Source organism: Tricharina praecox (assembly GCF_024521635.1).
Source record: "Tricharina praecox strain CBS 144465 chromosome Unknown BZA05scaffold_4, whole genome shotgun sequence".
In the NCBI taxonomy this organism is placed as follows: Eukaryota; Fungi; Ascomycota; class Pezizomycetes; order Pezizales; family Pyronemataceae; genus Tricharina; species Tricharina praecox.
The window spans coordinates 1,227,700-1,240,814 of record NW_026250406.1 but is presented as its reverse complement, the minus strand read 5'-3'; the positions used below and the strand labels follow the sequence as shown (position 1 = coordinate 1,240,814).

General features: G+C 51.5%; 2 protein-coding genes across 2 annotated transcripts; both read left to right on the top strand.

Annotated features, from left to right (window-relative positions):
• Positions 1-533: 533 nt before the first annotated feature.
• On the top strand, positions 534-2,425 carry BZA05DRAFT_471573 (cytochrome P450). Its single transcript, XM_051487968.1, has 5 exons — positions 534-798; positions 853-1,135; positions 1,195-1,788; positions 1,859-2,111; positions 2,171-2,425. Exons 1-5 carry the CDS (start codon positions 559-561, stop codon positions 2,334-2,336), a joined length of 1,536 nt encoding a protein of 511 aa, XP_051342649.1. The 5' UTR covers positions 534-558; the 3' UTR covers positions 2,337-2,425.
• Positions 2,426-3,940: 1,515 nt separating this feature from the next.
• Positions 3,941-5,757, top strand: BZA05DRAFT_428855 (cytochrome P450; the record flags this gene model as incomplete). The annotated part of the gene is made up of 5 exons (XM_051486108.1): positions 3,941-4,236; positions 4,291-4,573; positions 4,625-5,218; positions 5,276-5,528; positions 5,589-5,757. Exons 1-5 carry the CDS (start codon positions 4,006-4,008, stop codon positions 5,755-5,757), a joined length of 1,530 nt encoding a protein of 509 aa, XP_051342648.1. The 5' UTR covers positions 3,941-4,005.
• Positions 5,758-13,115: the final 7,358 nt, after the last annotated feature.

Genomic DNA, 13,115 nt, shown 5'->3' with positions numbered 1-13,115 from the left:
ACGTGCCCAAACTAACTCAACTCCTTCTAGCAGCACCTGGTTCAACTGAAAGACCGTTCGCAGGCCTGGTGGTTGAGCCATCATGCCTTCGAGGAATCTGGGTTGGTTCACCTGGCTCGGAGAATGATCTTCCGGTGCCATAGGTAATAGACTTCTGTTTGTTCGTCTCCGAGAAGTCTGTAGACTCAAAGGCCAGTCCGAAACTAGAGTTAGCCGGTATAGACGCCTCCGAGTCGACTATACTACCTTTACCCTGGTACTATATACTGTATGTACGTACCCTGGAATCGACGGCGAGTCGGCGAGTCGGCGACAGAGGGTGGACTGAGAAGGTTTTCAGATATAGCGTAGATTTGACGCGCCAGAAAAGGCTAAATGAGATAACAAGCGGTGGCACAGACAATATTGATATCGATAGGGAATCTCGGAAGGTTGTGAAACGGATGCGGTGGTGGCGTCAACCCGAGTGGTAGTTGCTGGGATGGGTGATTGACAGGCGTATAAAAGGCTGATTTTGCCGCCGCTGTTGGGGTAGGTATTTCGACGACCGCAGCAAATATGGTGTCACTTCTCGAAACCTTCGCGTCGAATCCGCAGTATCGCCAACCGGGCGTCGTCCTCCTGACCTTCACGCTTGCCGTCCTTCTCAACTGGCTCTACAAGTCCATTGCCGAAGGGAAGAAGAAGAAACGCGAGTACGTGTATGCAAATGTACCTCCCGGTCTAGATGGCTACAAGAAAGGGCAAATGCAATACCTCACGCAATGCACGGCAGTGATACAGGAGGGGATCCGGAAGGTTGATCCCTTCCCCTAGCACTCAATCTCATTCCTATGCTGAATAACATACCAGTTCGGAGAATCCACCGTATTCTGGGTGCCGTCGATGCTCGGTCCAATGATGGTTGCGCCGCTGAAATACCTGGATGAAATCAAGAACCACCCGGATCTCAGCTTTGCGCAATACCTCTATGATGGGTTCGGAGGAGCTCAGACGCACGTGGATGCTCCCTTCCGGTCCCAAAACTTCATGACCGTTATCAAGCAGAACATTACCCAGTCGCTCGCGCACGTCACCGCTGCCCTCTCCGAAGAAACGGCATTGGCGATGGATGATAAGCTGCCCATAACTGATGGTAAGGAGGTCGCTGCACGAGATGTCACATCCTTTCGTCCAGATGCTCACGGTATCTAGAATGGACCTCGTACAAATTGCATCCCACATTGCAACTGATGGTTGCTCGCGTCAGTTCCCGCGTCTTCCTCGGCGACACCCTCTGCCGTGATCAGCGCTGGCTCTACATCACTCTGAGCTTTGCCAGAAACATGGTGGCGGCTGGCATAGGACTGCGAACAGCCGGACGCTTCCTCGCCCCAATCGCAAAGTGGTGGCTACCCTCTTGCGGAGTTCTCACAAAGACGATTCGCGATGCCGATGCATTGATCATGGCTGTCGTGAAGGAACGACGACAAGAAGAGAAGGCCCAGGGCGATGCGTATGTAAAGCCGAGCGATGCACTGCAATGGGCGATCGACATCGGAGAGCCGGATTCTGAGCTAGCCAACTTCCAGCTGTTTTTTTCCTTCGTGGCAATCCATACTACTAGCTCGACGATGACTCAAATGGTGTACGATCTATGCCAGTATCCGGAGTATGTGGAGATTCTACGGGAAGAGCTACGGGAGGTCCTGGGAGGCGTCAACTTCAACGCGGCGAGCGAAGTACACAAGTTGAGGAAGATGGACAGCTTTATGAAGGAGAGTCAGCGGCTGCACCCCATCGTCGACGGTATGTAAAATTCTCCACTCCATACCCCACTCCGACCTCTTACTCGCGGCTAACTCCGCCCTCATCATAGCGATACTGCAGCGTCAAGCAACTAAAGACATTGATTTCTCCGACGGCCTAAAGGTTTACGCCGGCGATCGCCTTCAAGTCTTTTGCCGCTCCGCCCTCCGCGACCCCCGCATCTATAATGATCCCGACTCTTTCGATGGACTCCGGTTCTACAAGATGCGACAACAAACTGGTCAAGAAAACAGACACCAGTTCGTCAGCTCAACCGACAACTTCTTCGTCTTCGGCTGCGGGTCTCATGTTTGCCCTGGACGGTACTCTCACCCCCCGCCTCTTTTCCAAAGGATCACGTTCGCTGACGAGTCACGAATAGCTTCTTTGCTTCAAACGAGATCAAGATTATCCTCTCACATTTATTGATGAAATATGATTTCCGGTTTCTGGATGGGCAGACGGACAGGCCGGCGGATCTGTGCTTCGAGGAGATGATCAGTCCGAATCCTGAACAGGAGATCTTGTTCCGGAGAAGGCGTTATTAGCTGGGCTACGTATTATGTACCATAGTCATCTGCAGATACTGTGGTGCGGCGTGTAACTCGAGGGGCTCGATATTCAGCTTTTATTTACCGCGATCCCCCACATGCCAGATTCTACATATCTGGTCAACTTGTGACCGAGTGCGAGTGCGAGTGCGATCGGGGAAATCATAGTTTCTCACTTCCGGTAGCAGCAAAGAAGATATAGATAGTAACCGTTGCCTCTCCTAGAGCCTTCGCAAAAACAAACCCCCCCGGGCTCGCGCAACATCCCTTAAAGTTCGGTTTCAGACTGAGGTGGCTTGCTGGCTGCACGTCGCCGTCATTATCTAGCTCGCCCAGTCTGACTGAGCTGAGGACGAGCATGGAGTGTGAGTCGGCGGCAATCTTGTGGTAGCCTGCCCAGTGATGTATATAAGCACCGAGATCATATTAAGCTTAGAAAGGAGAGATGTGAGAGGCATCAACTTCATACATCATTTATCACTCGGCTCTCTAACTAACGATAAAACGGATGGATCCTGCCTCCACATAGTTTTATCTGGGAGACTTCTCGATATCTTTGTGGATTATTCACATGGGTGGATATCGGCCTATTCTATATGTCGGCCGTAGATAAGACTACGTAGGGATAGATAAAAGATGTGCGTCGTTGTAATATGAGGCCGGCATGGGTTCAAAAACTAGCCGGCAGAGCCGTCCTCAGCCAGCAAATTGTCGGAACATTGATAACTAATCTACTTTTACGCTACAGCAGAACCATCAATGTCTGCAGAAGATTATTCATCATGTATGTCTCATGAAAGCTACCTCATGCTCCTATATACTCCTATATAGCCGATGCCATGCATCCTGCAACATCGGCGCGACACCTCTCCTAGCCCATGACCCCGCAGCTTGACCGGAAGGGAGATCATTGCTCTTGCACGTTCTGCTATGGGGGCCAGGAGACTTTTTCGGTACCGGCGACGGGTAAGAGGCTTGTTTTAATATCAACTAAGGCGCCAAGCTTAGCCGTCGAACTCTACATATGGCTTCTGTCCGTATGCGTCAATGTACGGGGACACGCTTCGACTCGGCGGCCTCGGCTGGAGATCAGCAGCCTACCACAGTTCAACCAGCTCGAGTACCGATAGAAACTGCACCCACTAGTCTACTACTTGCGCGTCAAAATTAACTGCCTAAAAATAACTGCTAAATGGACTGGCTCACGGCCTCCGCCCAGTTTAATTACCGACTTGTTCGTAGGTCTGGTTGTTGAGTCCTCTGGGCATCGGATATCTGCCCCCACGGTTAAACCCACTTACAGAATGTTCCTTTTCTACTTTGTATGTACAAACGGATCAGATAGCACCCCGGTGTCTACTACATACATCTACCCCACGCCGGCGCTAGGTTTCCCAGCTCGGCCGTGGTGATCAACTTCGAAGGCCCCTAGATTAGAATGATCCCCATCGCTCAGGTATACAGTGCTGATGGCGGAAAGTAGTCAAGATAACCGCCACTAAGGCGGTATCGTTGTTGGGAATCTCGAGAAGCCGTAAAGCGAATTCGTGAGGGGGGCTGCGCGAGCCCGATTTTTCTGGGATAGGATGATGAAGATGCGTATAAAGGGCTGACTTCGCCGTTGCTGTGGGCATGTTTATCTAGTAGTTTCGAAAACACAGCAACCATGACACTTCTCGAAACCTTCACGTCAAATCCGCAGTATCGCCAATCGGCTACTATCTTCTTAACGTGTACCTTTGCCGTGTTTCTCAATTGGCTCTACAAGGCCGTTTCTCAGAGGAAACAACGGGAGTATGTGTTCTCGGGTATGCCGCCTGGCCCGGACGGTTACAAGAAAGGCCAGGCGCGATACCGCACGCAATGCGCGGCAGTGATCCGGGAAGGTATCCAGAAGGTATTGTTCCCCTCTGATACCGTAACTTAACAGAATCCTGTTAATACTAACTAGCTCGGAGAATTTGCCGTTTTCTGGGTGGCGACTTCAATCGGACCAGTCATGATAGCACCACGAAAATACCTAGCGGAAGTCAAAAACCACCCAGACCTCAGCTTCGCGGATTACTTCCGAGATGCATTTGGAGGAGCTCAGACGGGTAGCGATGAATTCTTCCGGTCTCAAAACCTCATTAAGATTATCAAGAAAAACATTACCCAGTCGCTCAGCCATGTTACAGCCGCTCTCTCCGAAGAAACGGTTTCGGCAATGGATATTAAGCTCCCCTTGACTGATGGTAATTTCCTACACATCCACTTACCTATTCGACAAGTCTAACAGTATGCAGAATGGATCGCACATACAATGCATCCAACCTTGCAGCAGATAATTGCACGCGTCAGCTCCCGCGTCTTTCTCGGCGAAACGCTCTGCCGCGACCAGCGCTGGCTCGACATCGCTATAAACTACACCACGACCGTCATGACAGCCGGCCTAGAGCTGCGGAGATTCGGGAGTTTCCTCGCACCAATTGCAAAGTGGTGTCTACCCTCTTACCGAGCGCTCAAGAAGGCAGTCCATGATGCCGACACATTGATCATGGGCGTCGTGAAGGAGCGGCGAGAACAACAGAAGATACAGGGAGATGCTTACGTCAAACCGAACGATGTATTACAGTGGGCGATCAACCAAGGGGAGCCGGATTCCGACCTAGCGAATATCCAGCTGTTTCTTGCCTTCGTGGCGATCCATACCACCAGCATAACTATGACCCACCTCGTGTACGATCTGTGCAAGTACCCGGAGTATGTAGAGTTGCTAAGGGAAGAGCTACGGGAGGTCTTGGGAGGCGCCAATTTCAACGCGGCGAGCGAAGTACGAAAGTTGAAGAAGATGGACAGTTTCATGAAGGAGAGCCAGCGCCTCCATCCTCTCCAAGACGGTATGGAAGATCTAACCCCGACTCGGTCACCATTTATGGCTAACACCCCCGCCACAGCGACCCTGCAGCGTAAAGCAACTCAAGACATTGAGTTCTTCGACGGCTTAAGGATCTACAACGGCCAAATCATCCAGGTCTCATCCCGCACCGTTCTCCGTGACCCCCGAATCTATAGCGACCCAGACACCTTCGACGGCCTCCGCTCTCTCAAGCTGCGCCAAGAGCCCGGACAAGAAAACGCTCACCAATTTGTCACCTCCTCCGAAAACTTCTTCGCCTTCGGTCATGGAGCTCATGTTTGCCCCGGCCGGTACTTTCACCTTCCTTTCCCGCAACCTATCGCCTCACTGACGAGTTGTTTGTTTCATAGGTTCTTCGCTGGAAATCAAATCAAGATTATCCTCTCACATTTATTGATGAAATATGATTTCAAGTTTCCGGATGGCCAGAAGGAAAGGCCGAAGAGTATTGCCTTCGACGAAGTGATTAATCCGGATCCAGAACAGGAGATCTTGTTTAAGAGGAGGAGTTATAACTAGCTAGGGTACATTTCGCGTATTGTCTTTTGCTAGGTTTATTTATTCGGTTTTTATTTACTATAATCCACTTGTGACCGAGTGGATTCATGAAAACTAGAGCTCTCCACCCCCGGCTCGTTCCAAACAGTATCGACGTTTACTGCTCCGTACCGGCTACCTAGTAGAGTGCGTGTGACGATACCGTGAGCCCACAGCGCCAGACTTACAATACAGCGCTGATTATGACGGTACCTACTGCATCGCAACACCCGGTGCCGGTACCCCCGGCATGAGGTTGATTACAGTAAAGCGCGGCACCGTCCGGTACTGGCCTATGCGGCCATTCCCCCGTTCCTGTGGGCAGTACCGGTACCCCGTGCTGGTACACACGTCCCACTCGGTACCGGGAAAGGACTTCGTCGAACACTGTAGCTAGCTCTACTAATCATGGACCTGCTAGCCGCGGCTCGAGGCATCCATGCGCAACATCTGTTCCCGTAAAAATGGAACTTTTAGTTTCTCCATACATACTAGAGCTTAAGTACGGAATCCAAGCTATCGTAACTACCTGCTGCTCCGTGGTTTTCGCTGGCTCTTCCGCGTCATCACTTGGTACGCGAGTGACTTCACATGCCTCAACCTCCGCGACAAGCCTCAATAGCGACTCTCAAAGGAAATTCAGTTCCAAGCACCCCGTGAGGCTTTCAATGCATGGCTATGATCCAGGAGGGGATATAGAAGGTACCGCTTTCTCTCTCTTGGGACATTCATCCGAACCAGGTGCTGACTCCCACCAGCTTGGGGAATCCGCCATCTTCTGGGTACCGAGTATGGTCGGGCCAGTCATGGTGGCGCCGCGGAAATACCTCGCCGAAATCAAGAACCACCCGGATCTCAGCCTTGCTGACTACGTGAGCCACGGGTTCGGAGGAGCCCAGACACGCATCGATGATCTCGTCTGGTCTCAGAGCTCGAAGAGTGTATTCTTTGAGGAATTGAACAATCCGAACTCAGCGCAGAAGATCTTGTTTAGGAGGAGGCGCGAGTAGCTAGGCTTTATTTTGCGGGTGTGGTGGAGCAGTGTATGGAGAGGATAAATGAAGTGCTTGTCATCGAAGCGGAGGTTCGTGACTTGTGACTCGTGAAAAGCCGAATGGACGAAGCGGGGTAGCCGGGGCCCGGTAGTCATAACTTCCGCCAGGCTGTGGTGCTGGTTGTATCTCTCGGAGTGTCAACGGCGTGGTGTTATTTCAACTTCGTGAACGTCACTTCGTTGGTTTTGCAGGCCGCACGCACGTGGAACCTGGCGAATACCTCCGCTTACGTGGAGGGCGTGAGTGATAAACTATGCGCCTGGCAGTGCCACACTACATGTACCCGGGCGAATGCCGGTATGTCTGCATACACTCGCCTCCACCACAACCAGGGTATTGAAAACCGAGGTCGTGGTGGAAGGATGCATTTTTTATATACGTCCATTGATCATAGGTGAATTCCAGGTCCAGGTCCAGTGTGTGCCGCATTTGTTGGTCCGTGCCGGGACCGGGGGTACGTGATCACGTCTTTTACTCTTCTGTGCGGCCTGCATTACGTCCGCACTCCCTCCCCACACAGCGCCCAGTCGAGGTGTCGTCCGGGTTGGCGTCGTCCAGTTGGTGTTGTCCAGTTGGTGTTGTCCAGTTGATGTCGTGCAGTTGGTCTCCAGGTTCCCACAAATCAACCCACGTTGTCACAGTCAAGGTATTGAAAACAAAGATGTGACGTATGGACGAATGTTGCTGTACTTCCTATCCGATCGGCGCCGGTAGTGTGGTGCTGTCCGGGTGCTGGTCGAATGGTTTGGTGGTGGTGATGGTGGTGTTGTTGCTGGTGGTGGTGGTAGTGGTGTTGGTGTTGGTGTTGGTGGTGAGGAAGAGGAAGAAGGAAGAGGAAGAAGGAAGGGAAGTAGAATGTGTGGAGGAGAAGAAGCCCTAGCTAGGGTTTTGCTTCAAAGGGCCGAGTGATACCGTCACTAGCTAGCAGAACGACCCTTGAAAACGCAAGACTCACAACCAAAGTCATCCCATCGTGCTAGCCGGTAGCGGGTCGAGGGTCTCCACTCCGGCCAGCCAGAGTCGGCAGAAAACGAGTGCGACGGTTCGCCATAGCCTAGATACCTAGGCTGCATGCGAAATAAACTGAAGATCTCTCTCTCTCTCGGTCACATCACTGCGTCGCCATGGTCTATGTACATAGGCCGCATGCGACAATACATTGCTTCCTTCTCTCTCTATCCGTCCCAGCACTTCAGCTCACCGGGTTAGAGCATAATCAAATCCTACCATCTCTCTAGGTAGGTATTTTGGAGGATAACATCACAAAATGCACAGAGACATGCTACATATCGAGTGCCATGATCATGTGAGCCGGGGCAGATGGCGCCCACTATGTAAACTCGGATATTGTGCCGGGCTCGAGGAACCGGAGGGGACTGGAACTGGGGCTTGGTAGTTTTCGCACAGTTGCATGAAGGTTGATGAGAGTGAAATGTAGAAGTAAGGGTGCTGGAGTTCTCGGAAGAATTGATTTCAGACAAAAGCTCTACAGAGACCGACAGGATCGAGCCATGTGCTGTGAAGCATTGTGGAACCTACAGTGTCCACCGCGCGAGGCCAAGGGCTCAAGGCCATATTCCTCAGTGCATATGGATCCACCGTCAAGCACCGACAGTAAGCCATTCCAAGCAACGACCGATTGACGTACGAGCTCCCTATGCCGTCGTCTGTCGGAACCACATCGGTACATAAGCGGCACTGCTTCTCGGCGATGAGGTTAATAGCGACGTTGGATACTTTCTTTCTTTCTTGCCTGTGTTGAGCGTGGAGGGCTGAGCGGTGAGTGGGGAGGTTTGACTCGACGGAAGGGTTAGGCGGAGAGCAATAAGGAACCGGTATCGAGCTCGCGGCCAGCAGTCGTGCGGTGATAGCCGGGCGGAAACGCATATGTAATCTGCCATGATCTACTCTACTCTACCGACGTCGAATGTAATGATTAAACTAAAGAAAAAAACGGAACCGTATCTTGAACAAAAAACCTTCACTACCCCCGGTGGGTGGCTTGGAAACCCCAATAGATGGACCGCTGTCCATGCTAACTCCGTCGGGTACGTGACCACTAGGTCACGCGGGTTTTTTCCGTGCTAGAAACATGAATTCGATAGTTACAAAGTGTTGGGTCCCACACCCCGCGCGCTACGATGGACAGGAATAACGACGACGAAGTACCACAACCTGGCATCTCAGACCAGGGCGTCTGGATGATTCTTCCATCCATCTCATGATCCAGTATCGTCGCCCGCTTTATATACATGCGATTTATATGGCGCTGTGAACTTGCTGCATTCTATAACAATGGCGTATTTATCACCTCTACTTCCAAATTATAAGTATCTGGGACTTAACCGCGTTTAAGAACATCATCGCGTTTACTATTACGATGTGATGTTATGGGATTACAGGATCTTTTTTTTGTTCATTCATTGATTGCATGCGACCTATCTATATCATGGCTATATCTAGCTCCTCAACTCATCCGTTCTTCCCCGACTCGTCCACTCCCTCAACTCATCCCTGCGCCACCGCAAGTCACTAGTCCGCCTCGCCGCCTCCTATCCACCTCCAAGAAATGGACGTCGACAATCAGAACCCAGATGTCTATCGAGTGATATCACATGCCTGGCCGGATTCTGTAATAGTAACAGTAACCCACGGACACGGCACGGTCACTCGTGAACTAGAGTATCCCCCGTCGACATGATGGTATGGGGTTCCCGAATCCTCTGGGAACGGCTAGGGCGGAGGGCAGCCGGGGGAAGCCACATTCGGCCGTTCGAAAACTCACAAAAGTTGTGTTGGACAATAGGTAAATCAGGAAACGGCTTGTGTAAGTTGCAACATGTGTTGCCATGATCTAGACGGGTCGCTAGAATATGAAACAAACAAACAAAGGTTCCAGAATCTGGAAATCCTCCCTCCCATCGTTACTAGTTGCCGGGCACCGGGTGACCGGGATCGCGTAGCTGGCGACGATCAATTCCGTCATTCCCATCCGAGAGCAAGTAAATAGATAAATACATAGCTCGGTGACACGACCCAAGCGGAGCAATTCCCGAATCTCCTCATATGGCCGCTTTTATCAGTAGGCCGCAATTGAAATACGATCCCGAGAAGTCTATCGTCGCGACGAACCCGGGCATCCCAAGTTGGTTCCGAACACAGCCTACAGACGTCGACCAGATTGCGGCTTTGGCGCGCGCGGCGAACACTGGGAGGGGCGAGTGATAATCTGATGAGTACAAACCTACATAATAGCAACGACTCCACGAGCGAGGCTACTTTCGAACTTTGCATTCCCCGGGCGCCCGCCGCCCGGCATCACCTGTCCGACTGTCCGACTGTCCGACTGTCCGACTGTCTGACTCCTCGACAGTTCGACAGTTCGTTACTCACATTCCAATCTTCCAATTAAGCTTTGTCGCTTCGATCCCCCCACGATCCTCGATCCTCGACTGGGACCCGCACATTGCATACCAAGGGGTTGACTCAGGCTACCGTTGCAGCGGTAACGGGAGGGACCGCCGGCCGCAGGTATCCACGGACCACGCACTCGAACTCGATGTTATTCACGTTAGTTACCGAGAGCGTCCAAGCACCTGTCAGATACTCTAGATCATGGCCCATCCCGGGGCGAGTGCATACCGTGACTCGTGATAACTCGTCAACTCTACCAGTACACCAACTGGGGCTCCCGCCGCGGCTTCTCATAGTACATACTTCCTCACATACCTCTCCTCCTCTCCTCCGCGCCGAGAATCACCCCTGGACGGAACCCCACTGCAATCGGCTCCTCTCGCCGTGAGCGCGCACGATCGATCGGGATCCTTCATCACGTACTCACCCCTTCAGGCTTCACCGAACGTAACTCGCCCCGCCTCGCCTCGTCTTATGCTCTTTTAAGTTTTCATCCTGTCGGTTCTTACATTCCACCGTTGCTCGCCTATTCTAATCATTGGTTCTTTGTCAGTTCTTTGTTCTTTCAACTTTCACATCGATCGTCGCCGTAAGTAGCCTTAAGCTGTGGCTTTTCAGCCATTTCAATTTCCCTGGCTTCTCAACAGAGCAGAATAAGCCTCTTCAGCCCTCAGCCCTACCAATTCCGGCACTACCCAGCCCAGCCCAGCCCATTCCGGCATTTGTCGATCCCCGCATTCCCAGATTCTCTGTCTGGGGCTGAAGTTCGTCCGTTTGTCTGTGTATTTGTCGAAACTCTATCTACACTCGGAGCTCGAGCTGGGTGTTTCCATTTTCCTTTCTCGTTCCCCTTCCCTTTCTCGTTCCCCTTCCCTTTCTCGTTCCCCTTCCCTTTCACTACAAGCAGTCTCTTGAAGTTTACAGTTTACTCATCTTTCTCATATCATATCATCTCATTCCTCTCATTTCATCTGATTTCATCTCATTCGTCTCATTCGTTTCATCCATCTCATCAATTGACAAGTCAAGTCAAGTCAAGTCAAGTTCTTCTCTCAAATTCAGGTTTTGACATCATCTATTATCCATCATCCATTATCCATGCCGCCGTTTCTAGCTAGATATCCCCGAGTCCGTCGGCCACCTCACCAAAAAGCCCTCAAGCCATCGGCCACCAAGCAGAGTTTTCTTTTTTCGCACTACCTAGGTATTTCCCCACCATCATCACATCATCGCCACCAAATTTATGATACCCAGGACCCATCTTAAGCCTAACCCGGTGAAAACCGATATCTAAGGACCACCCATCTATCGGGTATCAATAAGTGCAGTATGCGGAGATGTGAGCGCCTCCACGTAATATATACGTACATATCATACCTCATATGTTGGTGTTCGCCGTAGTCTACAAAGGCTCATGGATGCAAAATAAAATTGATGACCGCCCCCCCCTCATATGCAAAGACTCCGCCGTAGTTAACCCGTGGCGGTGATCACAGCAAAGAAACCGCGAAACGAAACGAGCGGAACACGCCGGGGCTAGTTATATGTGCACATATGGGTAATTGGGATTTGCACTTTCGTGACGCCATAGTTACACGCCTGCCCCCGACGTCGACAGACCGGGTTGTCTTCACTGTTCACTATTTTGGCGATAAGGATAGATCATCACAGGTATCATTTTATTTTCGAAGCTATGTACTTATCTAATCCAACGTGGTAAAGTAATTCGCGACCACCGAGATGTTTATCTAGAGCAAGGTAACATGCATGTATCGGATATAGTACCGTATTATCTCAGATAACTGACCTGTCGCACAAAGTCATTGGAGCGCTTCGCATGTGGTTAGCGCTGGCTTGGAGGCCTTGGAGCTTACTCAATATCAGCTACTAGCGCAGAATTCCCGTGACCGTCTACACTGCTATGTAGAGTACATACCGCCCGTCGCCCGTCGCCCCCCCGCCCGTCGCGCCCACCCATGGCCCCCCCGCCAGTCGCGTCCCAATCGTCGTGCCCCGCCCATTGCCCCCGCTAGTCGCCCCCCAGTCGTCGCCCCCCCACCCGTGTTCACGACTGGCGGGCGCGACCGGCGGGAGGGCGACGGGCGGTATGTACTCTACATAGCAGTGTAGACGGTCACGGGAATTCTGCGCTAGTAACTGATATTGACTAAGCTCCAAGGCCTCCAATCCAGCGCTAACCACATGCGAAACGCTCCAAGCCCATGTGTAACAGCGCTAATGACTTTGTGCGATAGGTCAGTTATCTGAGATAATACGGTACTAGATGACTTCATTAGTATTGGGATAGGCTGAATCTTGGCGCTGCAAGATGAGGCTGATGATAGTGAGAGGGTCTCTCTCTCATCACCCAACGGTCCCAACCACCACAACTATCATGACAACAATGTCAAAATATGCTCGAGGGAAAGAGAACGTCTTGAACAGTGGTTGTGGTGGTGATTGAATCGCTGGTTTGAAGAAAAATAAGAAATGTATGAGGGTCGCACAGCGAGGCTGAACCCCTGTCTTCAGCCTATCCCAACACTAATGAAGTCATCTAGTAGATACATATGATGATCTTCGTGGTTAATCTACCTATCTAACGTGGGGAAGTAATTCGCGACCACCGGGATGATTGATCTGTTGATCCGATGCTGGGGTTGGGCGGTAATCTCCGTGTGACAAATGAATTCCCAGAATCCCAGAGTCCCCGCCGATATGGATGATAGAGTATGTAGAGCATTGGCGCATGGGGTCGGGATTCGAAGGAAAATATCGTAGGTACTCTCACTCGGCTCGACTGTAGTCCTCCAATCGAGGGACCTCTGCTTTCTCTCTCTCTCCCTCTCAGCTGGATTCACCCAGCCCAAG